The sequence below is a fragment of the Pieris rapae genome, chromosome 2 (genome assembly GCF_905147795.1).
Source record: "Pieris rapae chromosome 2, ilPieRapa1.1, whole genome shotgun sequence".
Classification (NCBI taxonomy): Eukaryota; Metazoa; Arthropoda; class Insecta; order Lepidoptera; family Pieridae; genus Pieris; species Pieris rapae.
In genome coordinates this window covers 5,370,437-5,389,650 of record NC_059510.1, presented here as the reverse complement: position 1 = coordinate 5,389,650, position 19,214 = coordinate 5,370,437, and the positions used below count along the sequence as shown (strand labels likewise).

General features: G+C 32.2%; 1 protein-coding gene across 1 annotated transcript in view; it reads right to left on the bottom strand.

The window, feature by feature from the left end:
- Positions 1-1,647: 1,647 nt before the first annotated feature.
- Positions 1,648-19,214, bottom strand: part of LOC110998193 (estradiol 17-beta-dehydrogenase 11) — a 38,118-nt gene continuing 20,551 nt past the window's right edge. The window contains exons 3-7 of the mRNA XM_022266699.2: positions 11,645-11,769; positions 8,437-8,547; positions 3,779-4,026; positions 3,155-3,271; positions 1,648-2,898 (exon numbers count right to left, since the gene is read on the bottom strand). Of these exons, the coding sequence (XP_022122391.2) occupies positions 2,721-2,898; positions 3,155-3,271; positions 3,779-4,026; positions 8,437-8,547; positions 11,645-11,769 (779 nt within the window). The 3' untranslated portion in view covers positions 1,648-2,720. The remainder of the gene's footprint in view (positions 2,899-3,154; positions 3,272-3,778; positions 4,027-8,436; positions 8,548-11,644; positions 11,770-19,214) is intronic.

The window sequence follows — 19,214 nt, the reverse complement described above, 5'->3', positions numbered from 1 at the left end:
AAAAAAAGACACTGCCTTGCGTGAAGATAATAAGTTTAAAAGTAACTTTTTTACTAAGGCGAAATAAATAAAATCATCTCTAAGCTATTATACATAGGTTAAGGAGCTACTGCTTCATTTGCACACATTATCTAATGTTAATTAACACTCTTAAGAAAAACAGATATACTAAATACGTAAATCGATAAAAAACATACATAATATTTTTCCAACCAAATATATTATGCTTTATAGTTCAGATTTTTTTATTTAAGACAGTTTTATTTCTTTTCAAGACATGTTAATAGTGTGTTTTTATCTGTGGAAGCGTCAACGTAGACCATGCGCGGTTCGCGTCAATTTTGGCGCCAATGATAAACTAGTGTTTATAGTATTTTATAGGTATATTATTATTGCACATTGCTTAAATAACTATTCATATGTGTATTTATGGTAAATATATTTTGAGGTAAAATGTAATTTTGATACTGAGAAGCTGGAGACGGAAATAATTTGATATTTTTATAAGAATTTTATGGTCATATGTGGAGAACATTAGTTTAGGTACTCGTTGATTGATGATCTGTGCCTTCTAGAAAAAATGGTTTTGGTATTTGATAGGGTAACTTAAAGCGTTTTTAATAATAGCTGCCAAAATACCTTCGTTGTTTTTTTGTTAAATTAAAGTAAAAAATTATTATGAATAATTGTTTAATTCTTTAGGCGATTAACAATATCATTAATTACAAAAATATTTATCGAATTTTAATACCTTGATTTTATCACAATATGAAAAAATCAAGGTATTAAAATGCTAAATTGTACAAACCATACATACTTACAATTTAAACGAATTATTTACATGACATACATATACCTTATTACACAATAATCGGTTAAAGAAGTAATTAGTATTTAGATTATATTTAATTGTTATCCATATAACTTGACCGTCTGTAAGAAAATATATTTAATCATTCTTAATTTTATCTATATTATTGTATCCTGATATGACACCTGTACCAACACAAAGATAACATTTTTATTGTTTAATTGTTTAAACGCATTTAAGGCGCAAAATCTGAAATATTGCTTGTTTTATAGTTCTCAATATTACAAAATTCTCTCGTTACTATCAGCAAAAATTGACTCTATGGAAAATTACTGGCGACCAAGTTAGATGAGACAAACTAAATTGACTTATACAGTTACCTATATACACATAACAAATCAGATCTTGAGCAAATCGTGTTATCTAACCAAACCCCTTTTTGATTACCTAATTAAAAATAAGAGGTAATGCCATAAAAACTGATCTTAAAAACAGCTTTATCACTGCTATAATTACAAAAAGTGGTAACTTTGAATAAAATAATAAAAGAGATACAACTCTTTTATTATTTTTTATTACTCTATTATAATAATAGTCAAATAATAAGGAAAATACATTATATGATGTTATTTTGTTTTTATTCTTTAAAAAAAATCAGTGGCGCTACAACCTCGTTTAGGTCTTGACCTCAGTTTTCTAAATCTGTTTCATGATCATATTTAAATCTAATAGGCAAGTAGGTGATCAGTCTCCAGTGCCTGACACACGTCGTCGACTTTTTGGGTCTAAGACATGTCGGTTTCCTCGCGATGTTTTCCTTCACTGTTCGAGCAAATGTTAAATGCGCACATAGAAAGCCCATTGGTGCACAGCGGGATATCGAACCTACGACCTCAGGTATGAGAGTCGCACGCTGAAGCCACTAAGCCAACACTGCTCCGCTGTTTTATTGATTTAACGCGCGGTTTTGCAACTATAGCAGTAATTAACATTTCTGAAGAGACATAAAATAAACTATTCAACTAGAAATCACATCCAGAATCTCCTGTTAACATATTGACTAAGTACCACAGCTTTACTATTTTATTCCTTAACTTAATGTTAGTATCAAATGTCAATATTTTACGATCGATGACAATGTTTTAAATGTAGCCAAAGGTACATTAGTGAATTTATTTATTTTCAATTCGTCAACTTGTTTAAAATTCTAAAGACGTTGTCAATGTCAAAAGTAAATGATTTGTTCAGATCATTGACTCAAGGTGTTATTTTAAGATATTTATACATTTTATAAATTACACATTATATTTGAATAAGGACACTTATCAAATTGCACCATTACTTAGGTTTTGGTGAGCATAATTAAAAAATAAACCAATCTAGATTATACATGAAGATAGTACAATTCAGATGTCTTAATAAAGTTTACTTACTATGGTTATTTAATTATTCTTAAGGGAATGTTTTTGGTCCATAGTTAATTCAACTAAATTTTATTCGCCAAATATTTTATTAGAAGCACCCTTTAATACGGTTTTTCATCAAGTCAAACCAACATGACATTATACATTGTCAGATATAATTTGTCGTTTAAGGCTTTGAGCTAATTAGATTTATATTATTGTATATATAAATAGCATTTAAAACAAGTATGTGGTCAAATATCGAGAAAAGGTCATTAACATTTTTTGTAATATATAAATGTCGATATTTTATGGGTTTACAGATACTTTTTTATTCTTTAATTTAAACAATACTTGCCGAATTTGCATGGCGATATCGACTCCACTTATACAAAACTTTACATTTTACTTAGTTCCGAACAATAATATATAATTCTAGAGTCAAAAGTGCACACTATTAGAAGTGTCCTTGGCACTATAGAGTCATGGAAATAATCAAGAGAGTGTCAGACACGTCGGTCATCTCTCGCTGGTGGTATCAGGGTCATGGGGCGGGACTCCAATTTTCCGTTTGGTTTGAGAATATCTGCCTCAAGTTTTCTTTCTGGCAATGGCATAGGTGCTGGCATTGCGTCTGGTACTAAGCCTCGGATGAATTCAGAAACGCATGCCCAAGGTACCACCCTATAAATTAGTACAAATTAATATTGGCACAAATAAAATCTTAAATGCGCTAGATATAAGCTAGGAATTTATATAGAATAAAAAGTCTAAACGTATAGCAATGCAATGAAGTTTCATAAACATTAGACATAATTTCCTCCATCAGAATAAAGAATTTGATTAACAGTCAGAGGCGGAGAAAAAAACTATGCCCATGTGCTTCAACTACTTAGCAAGCTACTTGACCTTATGATATTTTGCTTATAATAACCATTACCATTTTAACGGCAACAGCACTCGAAGGTAGCTGGGGATGACTGCGACATTTTCGTTCGTCCGTATAGCGTAGACCACTCTATCTGCTACGTCATTGGAATTCAGCTGAGGGACGATCCTGTAATAGGCGTTGCTTATTCAAATATTCAAATTATATACAAGTATACTATAAAGAAAACAGTGATGCTAAAACTTTTTTGAGATTTTTGGATTTCTGTATCTATTTCGTAATCATTTGTTTTTCTAATAGGTAAGTAGGTGATCAGCCTTCTGTGCCTGGCACATGCCGTAGACACAAAGTCTAACACATGCAGGATTTCTGACGATGTGTTCCTTCACCGTAAGAGCGAGTTTTCACTTAAGCGGCACTTAATAGTTTTACTGTGCAATCAATTTTAAAAAAAACCGAGTAAGTGAATATCATAACCGTTGACTTGGAGGAATCTCTCCATCTACTACATTTCATATAAAAAATAATTTACCAAGTATAAATCGGATATAATGTATTAAAGAAACACGATGACATTAATTTTAATGGATTGGCAACACCACGAAACATGACCTAATAAAGTAATATTTTTAAATATGCAATATTGTTGCCATCTTAAAATAAATAATTAGTAACCTTGACTTTACTTCTTCGAACATTCCAGTTGCCCTGATAAAGTACGGGCATATCAATGACGTGCGGACTCCCTTTATTCCCTTTGAATCTAGCTCCACCTTCAGGGCTTCATCGAAACCACAAGCAGCCGACTTGGAGGCACAGTAGTCCACGAGTTTTGGAACTCCAACATGTCCAGCCATCGATGCTATGGTTACTATATGCCCGTGGTTGCTGTCTATCATATCTGGTATGAAAGCTTTGACCGTCTGAAACCAGGTTACGTAGTTAGAAAAATTGACATAAGTATCGCAGCGCAGCGCGCGAACAACGGAAGTTATAGGATTAGATCAAGGATTAGAGACAAAGCAAGAATTTTGAAGACACTCACTTCTTCGGAGGTTGTGTGCCAGTATAATAAAAATTGATTTAAAACCACCAAAATAATATTTATTTATTCACACTGTTTAATTGTACTGTAACGAAACACGTGTTCTAAATATAAAAATACTAGAATATACAACTTGAACAAAGTTATCGATTTCCATGCCACCTAGACCTAACATTACTGTTGTATTTTTGTTAGAAAAACTGATGAAGCTAAAGCCATCCAAGTGCGATCCAGTGATGATCTAGCCAAATTAATATGACTATATTCCCCTATTTACATTTTGTATATTTTTTGTATTGTGTTCGAGTGTTCTATATGTTTAGTTGGTATCTTGCTCTTTTTTTGTTCTTTTATTGCGGTGCGGAGTGCGAAACTGGATTTTTTTTTTATAATCTTCATTTTCTTCCTTCATATTTTTGAGTATGGGTAATGGCTCTTAATGCCTTATCAATTTACTATCAGAACTGTGGAGGCATAAAGAGTAAAATAAACAAACTCAAAAATAGTATTCTTCTTAGCAACTTTGATATTATTGTTTTGGTAGAGACTTGGTTAGTGGATTCTGTCTTTGATGGAGAGTTGCACTCGGGCGGTTATGATATATTTCGACGGGACAGAAACCTCCAGCTCTCTCATAAAAAGAGTGGCGGCGGTGTCTTGGTCATGGTGAAAAGAGGAATTAAATCTATCAGATTGACTGAGTTTGAGGCCCCGGATTTGGAGGAAATATACATTCACTTGCCATCTCACGCTCGTCTCCTCCTCAATGCTTGTTACTTTCCCCCCGTAACTCATACCTCTGCATACATAAAATTCTTTCAAAAACTGCATGACATACACGCTAGTGCTCGATTTTCTAATTACATAATTACAGGTGACTTTAATTTACCTCATCTCATCTGGTCATCCTCTCCAGATACCCTACTACAATCTGCAAATACTGAGTCATCAAAATTATTGTTGCATACTATATCTTTTATGAATTTAAAACAAATTAATGTAGTCTACAATAACAATGCGCGGCTCTTAGACCTAGTCCTAACAACACTTCCTGGGCGTGTTGATTGCTCTGATGATCCGTTGCTTAATCCTGTTCCTCATCATCCGCCTTTAGATATACTTAGCACTGTTGATAGGTCAACTGTCATGACATCAATTATTTTCAATCAAAGAAATTTCTTTAATGCAGATTATGACTTAATAAATACTGCTATTGATCGGGTAGATTGGGTGACACTACTAGCCTCGCCCCATTCTAAAGATGCTGTTGCCATCTTTTACTCAAAAATGAATGAAATTATTGCTACTAGCATGCCATTCTCTAGACCTAAATCCCGTAAGCATCCAGTTTGGTTTAGCAGAGGGCTGATAAGAGCTCTTAATCGTAAGAAGAAACTTTGGTGTCGTTGGAAGACCTACAAAAACTTGCTCGACTATCAAGAATTTTCTTTATTAAGGGCGCGCGTTAAGGGTCTTATGAAACTCTGCTATAATCGTTACATACAAGGAATTGAATTATCGTTAAAAACAAATATCAAATATTTTTGGAAGTACACGTCTACACTAAAACAGACTAACTTAGGATACCCTAAACTAATAAAATACGGCAGTATTTCATCTGACGACCCTAAACAAATAGTTGAGCTATTTTCAAACTATTTTCAGTCAGTATTTGAATCTCAAACTGACTTAGGTGGAGGCACTATGTACACCGTTGATGAGAGCCTTTCCAGTAACGCTCAGATCCTTCTGAATAATTTATTTTTCGACAAAGATGAAATCAGCAAAGAATTATTTTTGCTTGATCCAAATAAAGGTCCTGGTCCAGATCAAATTAGACCAGTTTTTCTTAAGCGTACATATCGGTCATTATGTGCCCCCTTACAGATTATTTTCAATAAGTGTATGTCCAGTGGCACATTCCCTGACTGCTGGAAATTATCTTACATAACGCCTATCTTTAAGGGTGGTGAAAGGAGCGATGTCGAAAATTACCGACCGATTTCAATACTCTCTGCAATCCCTAAAGTTCTGGAAAGATTAGTTCACCAACGCATTTATTCCAGTCTAAGGCATGTTATTATAGACCAACAGCACGGATTTGCAGCTGGTAAATCTACTCTCTCAAACCTCCTTGTTTTCAGTAATTATATTTTTAACGGTTTAGATAATAACCACCAGATAGACACAATCTACACAGACTTTCAGAAGGCATTTGATAAAGTTGACCATATGATGCTTTTACAAAAGCTGTCTTTTAATGGTATTAAGGGCAATCTTTTAAGATGGTTTACAGCATACCTACATAATCGTGTTCAATCGGTGGTTTTAAATGGGTTTACTTCTTCTCAAATAGTAGTGACATCCGGCGTCCCCCAGGGCTCCATTCTTGGGCCGTTGCTCTTTTCCTTATATATTAATGACATATCCAAATGTTTCTTACACTGCAATTACTTGCTCTACGCAGACGATTTAAAGTTATACAGAAAAGTAGTTACACTTTCTGACGTGAAACTTATCCAGGAGGATCTCGATAGGCTTGATGACTACTGCCAAATAAACAAATTATTCTTGAAATATAGTAAGTGTCAGCATATCGTGTTTACAAGAAAAACACATAACACAATCACCGCCAACTTCACCCTTGGATACCATGCCCTCGAACGTGTGCGGTCTGTAAGGGATCTTGGTGTCCTTTTTGACTCCAAATTAACCCTAGATAAGCACATAGGCTTAATTATTAATAAAGCCTACCGCATGTTAGGTTTCATAACACGAGTCACCAGACCCTTCAAAGACAAAACCACATACATCCACCTTTATAGGACGCTCGTGCAATCCCAGTTGGAGTACGCCTGTCCAATCTGGAATCCGCATTACGCTATATATGTCGCACAACTGGAGGCTGTACAAAAGAAATTTTAACGCATTTTAAATTATCGGATGAATAGTGGTAGGGCTAATTACAAGGAACTTTTAAAAAGATATAAATTACCTTCTCTGAGTACTAGGCGTAATCTAATAGATTGTGTCACAGTGAGAAAAATATGCGTAAATGAAATAAGTTGTTCAGATCTTCTTGAACTCATACCATTTAATGTTCCTGCCAGGTCTCTACGCTTACATAGAACTTTTAATTTTCAGACTCCCAGAACCAACATTGGGTTCCGCGAGCCTCTTCACAGGATGTGTTCTTCCTTAGATTCAATCAAAAACATTGACCCTTTTTCGCACTCCACTACTGCTTTGTTTAAGAATAAAATAAAGCAACTCTTAATGTCATAACTTTATATTACTTTGATGTGTGTTGTTGTCATGTATTATTTTTTGTATCATATATAAGTGTAACCTGTTGTAGATGCATCCAGTGTGTTTGTATTTGTTTTATTTTTGACTGTGTTTTTATTAAGGATGTCTCTGTTTGGTTTCCCAATAAATAAATAAATAAATAAATAAATTACGATGTCGAATTTAGGTGTTAGTGTGTGCGCGCATCGTAAAAATTCACTCTCATTTTTCTCCATCGCGCCAAAAGAAGTAAACTTCAATAATTTAATTTAACATATTTATTTATGTTATTAATATGTTAAATTAAATTATTATTATTATTAGTATACGAGAGGCTATTTTAAGTAATTTTATTGCAGTCAAAATCCCTCATTGGACATTTCTAGTTTCGTAACTGATTTTTGAAAGTGTTGATCAGTCTTCAATACCTAAACAACCGGAAACAACCGAAGATACGCAAAGCCTTGAATAAGTTAGAATCTTAATTCAGCTCAGGTTATTAAGCATTCTCCAAATTAGTCTCTCAAGTCTAGACTGTGTAATTTAGTTAACGGGTTTTGTTAGAAAACAGACAGTCATTTGGTTCCACTTGGTCGAAAAATATATTCGATTTCACGATAATTATATGTACTTTGGTGTTGAGAAAAAAAGTTAATACGAAGCTTTATTTAAATCAAAGTAAAAAATTCCCAATAACTTATTATAATATTTGTATTTCAATATATTATTTTACGTCGAATAATGAATCTTATTGACATTGGTTTTTGCTTACATAATTCATATTTTTAGGTGTACCTACGTAAAAATATGAATTATGTAACGTATGTGTACGTTGTCAATACGTTGGTTATTTTGTTAAGTTTAGAAGACCGGAGTCCGAGTCGAGAGAAATCCTTTAAAATATTTTTTGTTACAAAATAATAAGTTCTTGACAATATTCTGAATAAAAAATGTTTATATGTATCCAATGCGATATAGAACATTTCTTTGCTATACTCACCCAGAAATGTGCTAAGATATTAACGTCGAAGGTCCTCTGAATGAGATGATCTGGCGTCTCCAAAAGATACTGACCCGATACCACTCCTGCATTGTTTATGAGGAGCGACACCTGCAAATTAAATAATTATTGCAACTAGCAGATCATCACAGATTCCGTAAGAATATTCCCAGTGATGCATGTTCAAGACTCAAGTATGACCGTATTTTATTGGTTCATAATACATTGAACTGAAAGAAAATGTCATAGAGCATCAAACTGCAAATGGGCCCTACCCATACTCTGGATATATTTATAGTTGTGTAGTGAAATAACAAAAAGTGTGAATTGCGATAAACACTTAATACTCTTTTGGTTACGAATTTTCTTATGGTAGTCATAAAGTTTTTTATGGTAGTCATTACGAAGACACAGATTCGTATCTCAAGTCACACTTAAGATTAGTGTTGCCCAAAATCGGTCTTGGTCTTGCAGTCTTGGTCTTGTTCTTGCATTTTTGCAAGACCAATACCAAGACCGCCTTATCGTAGCAAGACCAATACCAAGACTGAAGCCTGCAAGACTTGAGCAAGACAATACTTAAGCCTGCAATACTCTTGCGTCTTGCAGTTAGGACAAACTGAGATTTGGGCGTTATCAAATTTCTTTAACAGATTTTCAACTTTATCCTAGAGAATTAAGGTTCAAGGTTGATTGGGAAAATGTGACGTTCTGCGAATAAACTATTGGTCGGTCGGTGTATTATTATATACCTACATATTTGATAATTTACCGACAAAGACGCCGCGGTTTGCAACAAGTGTATCACAGCATTTGACACTGTTTGAGCGCCGCATTCGCCGACAAAGAGTACGGACAGAGGCACACAAAATTGTTACCTATTTTTGTAGGGTTGGTACAGGAGGATAAAATTAAATGACCGTGAAGATGTCTAGCAGTCGGTAGGTATAAATTGAATGCTCTGAGTTTCTTGTACAAATACATTCTCACACTGGCTGTCGGGCGAAATGATAATTAATAACTAAGTAGGTATTGCATCTATTGAATTGCGAATATTTTGATTTCGAAATAATCTTTGTTTATATCGGTAAATGATAGATAGTGAGTGATATACCTAGGTACTAAAGTGTGAGCAGCAACATTGAAAATTGTATATTCCATGTCAGTGCTTTCGTTTTATTAAGTTTATTTTAAAAAAACTCTCAAGTAAGATTTAGAAATTACTATTCAATTACACAGAATAAATTATTGAAAAACAAAAAATTATGCAAAATTATATTAAGACTGAGTACTTAGGGAATTAGTAGAAAAAATATTCTATCGTGGATACCTAGTTATTAAAAAAGTGATAAACGTTGTGTTTACTTAATTTTATTTTTCTGTGCTAATGCCAACATTGACAATCCTACCAAAATAGGTAAAAATTTAGTCCTAGACTTTGTGTTGCCGCCGTCGCGTCGCTTTCATGTCAAAGGTCGCCGCCACTGCCCATGGTTCCAAAGAATAAAATAGGTTTTCGGGTGCTCAGAACGGACGTAGATTATGTTGTCCTCGGCAGGAAGATTGTAGTCGTAAGGATATTATAAAAAAATTAGTTATAATAATATACCTAGCTTATATTATTATTAATACCTATTATACCTTTTTGAAGGACATTGCACTGCAAATTTGGAAGTGGGTGATTTAAACAAACTTGAAACGTGGAAAAACTCCAAATATGAGCGACGTCATATTGCTTTACGCATTTGGTTTTAAAATCACACATTTCCAAAAATCGAGATTTGCAGTGTCGGTTTATCAACTTCTTTCGTATCTACTCTAGTAGCTAGTAACCTCCATAAAAACAGCAGGCAACGTATAGTTCCAATAAAAAAGGAACATAATAAACAATATTATTTGCATAATTATCTACACTTTATTTTTGCGTAGGCATTTATCTCATTTTGATTCTGATACTTTTTTAATCTTTCAAAGATTTATTCTATCTATCAAAGAATGCCGCATTTTTCTTTGTCGGTCTTTGGCTTGTGTGCTTATAAATATGAGTTTTTATTTCAATTTCAGTCATTTCCAATTGAGTTTCGCTTCGAGTCTATCATATTTTTTATTCTCGCCCATTTACCTAGCGAGATACTCTAAATTCTTATTGCTTTCGGAGTGAATGTTTACAATTTGACATGAGTGACGAATAAATAGCAATAGGCTAATAGGTATTTACAAGTCTTGCGAGACTTGCGAGAGTCTTGCTGCAAGATCAAGACCAAGACCAAGACTGAGAGCGCAATACCAATACCAAGATCAAGACCAGGTGTATTGACGCAAGACCAATACCAAGACTGGTCTAAGTCTCGTCTTGGTCTTGCATTTGGGCAACACTACTTAAGATAGCTGTCAAATATGCCAAACTTCATACACAAAACAATATTGCTGTTGTTACTAGATTTAAGTTATGTTCTACGTATAGAATATGCGACTCAGTTTTATTAGAGCTTCTATTCTTGCTAAATATTTTTATACGAACGGTGCGCCTGACCTTGCGATGAACGTACTAGGTACTTTATAAAAAATAAATGAAATATATAACTTCAATGTTGTTTAGCTTACATGCTAAATAATAAGTACATATACCTAAGGTTATATATAATATTAATTTCCTATACTTATTATATATCGGCAAACGGTTACTTTTTTGCTTCTTTTATCTCATCACATGAACTGTCCACATCGTTTTCGGTATACGTCTTTTAACTTTGTTTTAATTTAAATATGACTTAATGTTATTTATTTTTAATTTCTACTCTCCTGTTGTACTTCTTCTCAAACTGTTTTGACAATTTTTATTGTATTTGTCAGATGTTTAGTCAATTCAGCATTGTCTGACATCCGTACAATAAACATGGCAAAATACAGGACATTCGTAAATATTTTGACGTCTCAGAAAAGTTAATTATTAATACAAATTTATTTAAGGAAGTGTGACAGCGTTATAACAAACTTGTGTATTGTTATCAGATGAGGTGAGGCATAATGTTAAGCAAAAACATTAACAAATTATAATATTTATATATATTTATTACACACAAATATGCAAAACTGAGTAGAACTAGGAAGACCTACTGTAAGGGAATAACATATTCGATATAAATTCAATTAGGCGCCAATTCATTCCGGCGGTAATAGTTTTTCGTGTAATAATATATTTACTTACAGTTCCAACTTCCTTCTTGACCTGTTTAGCCACCCGATAGATGTCATCACGAGCAGCCAGGTCTACTACATAGCCGAAGCATTTGCCACCGACACCTTTAACTAACTTCACGGTGTCTTCCAAGCCTGAAATAATATTATGTGTATCTTAATAAACGCAAGATCAAGACGCAATAGTATTTAAGTAAAATTATCATACATAGATTATTATATTCTATCATATTGTATTTCTACATTTGTACACCAACAAGCGATGTTTAAGACTGAAGTCGCGCATTCCAACCTCGTCTATGCATCAATTGATCCCTTATATTTCTTTTGTTTAGAAAAACAACGTCTAATACCCGAAACAACTTTATAAGAAGACATTTTTATTTATTTATTACACTACATTTTTCTATCTTAACAGTAACTACTAATACGATGGAATTCCAAAATAACTCCCACACCAACTATTCTAAAAAAAAAACAATAAAAAAGTTAAACTTATATTCCTAAATTTCAAACCTAACAATATAGCAAGCAACTATTTCTTGATTATACATATCTTGTATAATCAAGAAACACAGTTTCCTGGTGAGGTGGATTTATTTAAGCCCTACCTTTCAGCATTGGGATAATTAAACGGTTGTTGATTATTGATAATCTACTCAGGCAAATACGGCAAACATATCGCAGACGTCATTTACAATACCTATTGTCTTTGCCTTACATGAAGACTTACTTTGGTCATGGTAATATTCAACACACAAAATATGGATGTAATTAATTTCAGCCAAGATGGATGATGATGGATTCGTTCATTGGTTGGGGATGCAACTATCAACCTAGAGTTAGTGCGATTGTACGCGCGCCTTTATGAATTTTTATTCCTACGGATGTGCCCGACGTCCTATAGCGAATCACGGGGCTCCATACTTTATTTACATATACATGTTAAAAAAATTCGAGTTGACTCGACACGATAATATGACGATGATTGATATTTTTAATTTTCGTTTTCTTGTATTAAAAATAATAAAATTCAAATTATAACCACTAAATACATAAAAAAGACTCTTTTACTAAAATAATTGAAACTAATTGCTAATATAATTTCAAATGGAATGTAATAAATAAAAATAAATCTTTAACATTAAGAAAACCTAGTAATGTTGGAATAAAATATCTTGTAGGTAAAAGTTTAGAGTTAGTATCGTCGTTATGCAAAAATTGTACTGAAATTTAACACGGAAGTAACAAAATTTCTAACAATTAAAGGGCTTCTAAGTACGTCATAAAATTAGTAATTACTGTAATAAGACATTCTCTCATTAAAGGTACACGTACACTTGAATCGAGAGATCAAGTTCCTGGCATCATTACATAGAAATGAGAAGTATGTAATAACTTTAATGGGCTAGCGGTGTAAGCACAAATAGAAATGACTACCTCGAAATGGATCTTGTATTGAATTGAAATTCTGCACAGAGTATCACAAAACTCATCTCGGTATTTAACGGCGTAAATATTACCATAGATACTATTAATACAACGTGGCTTATTATGCTACCTAATTTAAAATTATTGTATTCACAGTTTGTTTTTACAACTACTAGGTTCATTTATACGTTCTTATTTCCTGTAGGCATAAATTACACACGAAAAAAAGAAATCTTGTTTTTGTTAACTCTTAGACAAAAAATTCTACTCTCCACGTGTTTAATTTCAAAGTATCGAATTTGCATACCTCGAGTATTAGAAACGAGATACTTTGACCTTGGTGTCATTATTGAGTATTATGAGTATAAGGAAAGTACTTTTGTCATTTTTGGAAAATAAATTTACATATAATTAACCGACATAATCTTTTGCCCCTTCTTTAATGATTACTACAATTAATTTTGAACATAACAAAACATTTTATAGTTTCTTTCATCATCAAGAGAATTAAAACAAATTGCAAAATGTCCAACAAAAAATATTAAATCTCCAACATAAAAAGGAATTAAATAATTCTCTCACATGTTTTAAAGCTTACTTTAACAGCATTTATAATGTTGTAATGGATAATAAATATTGTTGTGTTAAGATTTTTGTTTGCGGAAATATAGATTTAAAGATACATACATAGGATAATTGGCAGGTTCCTGCAAGATAACAGTTATAAAATAAAAATGCATGTTGTTCTCTACTTTCAAGATAAGTAATAAGTTCACTGACATCGTAGATTGTGGGTTGGTGATATAAACTTTCTATAGATAATAACATAGACAATTACCCTAGCTCAGATTACTATAATCTATATCTAACGGGCGCCATCTAGATTCGCGCGTTTAACAATAAATACATATTTAGATTTTGTTTTTATCAATATTATATAATAGATAAAATATATATCTATTATATAATATTAACAAACAGATTATTACTCTTGTAAACTTATAATAATTCGGTTATTTTTGACGATATAGCGGATACAATAACATACGTATATTTATATAGGTAACTTTTCTGTTTGTGAGGAAATAGCAAAAAGTCAACATCACAGGAGACCGAAGAGCTGGCAGCTACTTCGAAAGAATTAGTCTAGCTATTCAAAGGGGCAACGCTGCCAGTATCTTCGAAACCTTGCCTAAAGGGACTCCTTTTAATCATATATTTAATTTTTATGTTAAAATAGTAACAGCAATATGGTCACATTTATTAGGTCCTGTTCCATTAGATGTTATGTTAAATGTTTATGTGTAACGATAAAGCAGCTTTCTCAAATTGCAGTTGTTATAAACGCGTAAAAAGATATTATTAGTTCCTTCACTGAATGAGTTAAATAGGGGTAAGATAATTAGCTATTAGGATATTTAATACTGCCGCCAGCGTTCTAGTTAACAATTAATTATATTCTTATGTTTAAGTAATATATAAAATATTTATTAAAATCTGAAGTTATATCACATATTGAATTAAACTTTTTTTTAAATTAATTATAACATAATACATTACATAGGTTTACAATTAAATTCCTTGATTCACTGTTCATTGCGTTCCTTTCCTCATTTCGCAAGAATGCTGTAACGCGATTGTGATCTGAAGCGTGACCATCACTCCTCAATGATAACTACCGTTTCTCACGGAAGATCAGCTATATGCCTAAATAGATACAATATATACGTGCTGAAAGTAGTGTAGTAGACTCGGATAATATATTAAAATATTTGAATCTGAATTTTCTTATATAACCACGCACTAACAACGCGCAAAATCGAATCGCTAGGATATTTTTTACCTCATTTTGTTGGCATACGAAATACATAACATAATCTATACTAATTGTTTGAAATGCCAAAAAACTGACATCGTATTGAAGGTACCGAAAACTAAAGAAAAAGCTTGTATCTAAGGACTTTATATTTTGTACACATTACATAATTGTTTTTGTACGTTTTTTGCGTAAAGTGTTTGTAATTTAAACATCCAAAATATTTTGTGTTCTTTGTTACTTAATAATAATAAAAGTTTGCCAATTAAACCTTATTCTATTATTGCATTATTTTACTAGCGAGATGATGATGAACATGATGAGGGTGACTCATAAATACTATTTAAAAACTATAATCATCATGGACGTGAGCCGAAATTAATGCACAGGTCAGTAACAAACATATCAAAATCTATAGAAGACATTTTACACAGCATCCAAAGCTTTCAGATGCATAAAATATTCAGAAGAACAGAGAATTCACTTTTGTGTATATTAAATGGAACCAAAACCGAATGTGGCATGTAAATATAAATTCCTTATTTGGCAGAAAAATTGTAGCTATGAAGGCTAACAGTCGAATACATAACCCATCAAGTATAACAGCTAATTAAATATATTTTTAGCAGTATGCAAACGCAAACGATCATAATTTTTGCACGTTTTTACTGACCCATACACACTCAAACTAAGTTCATATATGTAACCAAGTACACTTATGAACGTCAATAGTAAAATTTATTTAAGTGATTCTAAATTTAAATTTACTACCAATTCGCAAGATAATGGCGTAGAGCGGGCGAGAACTGGCAAGAAACTCTCAGACAGTTTCTTTTAATTAAAAGAATTGTAAATTAAAATTAATTAACAATATGGCTGATAAAATAATAAGATATATAAAATCAAAGAATCTAAAACGAAAATATATAATTAAAAAAAAGGCTTAGTACATATTTATAAAAAAACATAATAGGTCACATAAAAACACATATCTGTGCTGTTATTTGAACAAATTATACTTGCGTGTAAAATATTACAAGTTAATGATAAAACATTAAATTAAATTACTAAACACAGATGAAACTAATAAAATATGAATTTTTATTAAATAAAACCTTATTTCGTAATTGATCTTGGCCCAATACACTTGGCGATTGTTCCAATCAGCGAACACTTGCAGAATAGCTATTTCCAGTTTACCTTGTTATAAGGAATCATGTTTTTTGTTTTTTTCGCAGAGATGTAAGGTTTGTGAGATATTGAGGAATAGAGTTTCTATTTTTGTATATATAACAGAATGAGGCACAGAGTGAGGGACTCTCTAAGAAACCTACTTTTCATTTCATTTCATTTATTCATTTAGGTAACATAATGTACACTTATGAACGTCAATAAAAACAATACATTAAATGCTTTTAATTTTACATTTACTGCCAGTTCTCAAATCAAGGACGTAGAACGGAAGAGAAGAACTGGCAATAAACTCTCCGCCACTCTTTTTAATCGCCAAGTTGTTTTCTTTTACACAACGTTTGTAAGGAGCTGCAACCATTATGTTTCATATGACATCTTGAGTAATAATAATAAAATTAATTAAAAACAAAAATTTGTCCTCTATCAGCAGGAGGCATGGTGAAATAGGAGCACGCACTTACATACTCGTGTGAACAACACGCAAATACGTAGTAGAAACAACTAATATAACCGCATACACGAATTCAAGTACGACCAGTCACCACAAGCAGCAACCGTTCACGAGTATGACGCATGGCCAGCCATCGGCCCCCTCGCCATTTTTTAGGGAGAGAGACAACCCGACGCATGGACACCGCCACAAGCAAACTTAATAACTAAAATATTGTTTCTTAAACCTAAATCCAAAGTTATTTATTAATAAAAAAAATGTGAGCTGTCACGGGACGCCTGGCAGATGTGAAACATCGACATTATTTTGTAAAAGTAATATGCAGAATATAATAGATTGTGATAGGAACTAAATATGTCATAATGATAAAACAAAATATTTCGATTTTTTTTCCAGATAACGATGACTATTTGTTGAATAAACATTATTTTCATTAAGGGCCTGTTTCACAATGTATGGTTAAAGTGCCAAATAGCTATGCAACACATAAATTATTCGAAAGATAAAAGTTTCGAATAAGATACTTCGAATTTCATGACGTATAGCGCTATCTGACAGTCGTGAAACGCAAAAATACTATTTATCCTACCAATAGTGTAATAAATAGCTTATTTGGAACTTATCCGGACAATGTGAAACAGGCCCTAAATATTTTTAATGTGAAATTTACTACTGCATTTAGACTGTATATCATATAGACCATCACATACATAGATGTTTCACATCAAAAAGTTGTCCCTTTTTGTTGTAACTGTGAAACGTTGTCCCAGCTCAATTTGTGCATCTGTTTCACGGTCCAATTGCTTATATGTATTGTTTTCACGTGAGTACTACACATTAGGCGAACTTATTTCTTTATTGCGTAACCTGACGTTTTGATCGATTTTCAGTTGACTTAGTAAATAAATCAATGGATTTGTGTAAATGGTAATTTTGTTTCAAGCTTATGTACTAAGTCGACACTTAACATAGAGACGAAAAGTATGTTACGGGTTACCCTTATTTTCATGATTGTATAATAATGATCCGATTTCCTATATATTACGTCACATTTGTTAATATTTATATATTTAAATTACTTCGTAATGTTTATGAAAACATTGATAAAATACTTTTATATGCTGGTATTTAATATTTCATGTTTCGAACAAACTAATATTCTGTTGTCGCTTGCCATATTATATTTGTTTAATTTATAAACTAATTGAGGTTAAAATACTTAGTGAGATTATAAATGTATCACGAGGACCACACAGATTCCGAAAATGGTAAGAGGAATAAGATGTGCAAAGCAATTATATCGTTGACTGAAATTATACATAACATAAGTTGTGTTTAAACCTTACTTGGAAACCGGTTTGTATAAGCTCATAGTTGCAGACACTTTCTTGACATTTAATTAAAATATTTATCTGGGGAAAATTACAAAAACAACGGCTAAAGTATCAACATTTCCAAGGATTTTATATTTTATAAGGGTTTCATTGACTGTTGCTGAGGCTCATAAAAATTGAAATTTATTTTTTTCCCTTTATTTTACTAAATAATATATCACAAAATGTAACGTTAGAAAACCGCTGTGGTTAGTATTAATGTAAACATAGTCTTGTTTAGGAGTGCGACAAATGCATATAAAATATGTTTTTAATTTTCTGTTTATACTGGTTAGCGTTAGGCTATCGAATATCTGATTGGATAGACTATTTATTAGCCTATTGAATAAACGATTTTTGTTAGCCACAACGAATTATTGTTTGGCCGGGAATCAAATTTTGGCATAACTATGAGTTGTGATATACTATTGCATATTGTGATGTTAATAAAACTTAATCCTCCGCGTCATTTGCTCTGTCATAATCATGATATTCCATATATAGATGAGATTCCAACAATATTTCAAAATCTTAATAAAAGCCTATTCGGTCCAGCCAGCCCGATATACAAACAGCAATAATTTTATATATATATATTAGACACTAATTAAGTCACCCTGATCATCTCTTCGTAACCACTATTATCACTTATAGCCGAAGTTGATAACATAACATCTTCAAGCAAAAACAAAAAAACGTGTGCAACTAAATTTAAAAACATCACCCAAAATTACTAGGTACAATAATTACAATTTTATATAAGACGAATGCACTTGAGAAAATCCTAGTTTTGTTAATTAGTTCCACCGTATAAATCTAAAAATCATATTGCATTGCTATATCTAATTTCCTAACTGACGCTAGACGTTCTAAATTACACCAAAATTAACATTGCTTTTTGTCCACACTAATAAACAAAATTTTTATTACTGTTACGCTCATCAAATTAACATATTTATTTTATTATAAAAAATAATTTTATATATAATATTAATAACAAATCTATTAATGAATTTCGTGACTTAGTTATAAGTCTACAGTCTAGACTATAAAATTATGCATTGACACAATATTTGACAAAGCAGCTTGGTTTTGCAAGACATGTCAGTGTCATTTTCATGACGTCAACTGTATGAAAGTGTTATACTATACATATCTGAGCGTTCTCGAATATGGTTGTTCAGTTTGGTCGCCTTGTTACACAGTACCCAAAGAAAAAAATAAAAAGATAACTTTATAAGATTTAACTCGTTATAAGACCTTTAATAAGTTGAATACCATTAAGCCGCCTGTGAACATTTTAAAATAAATACTT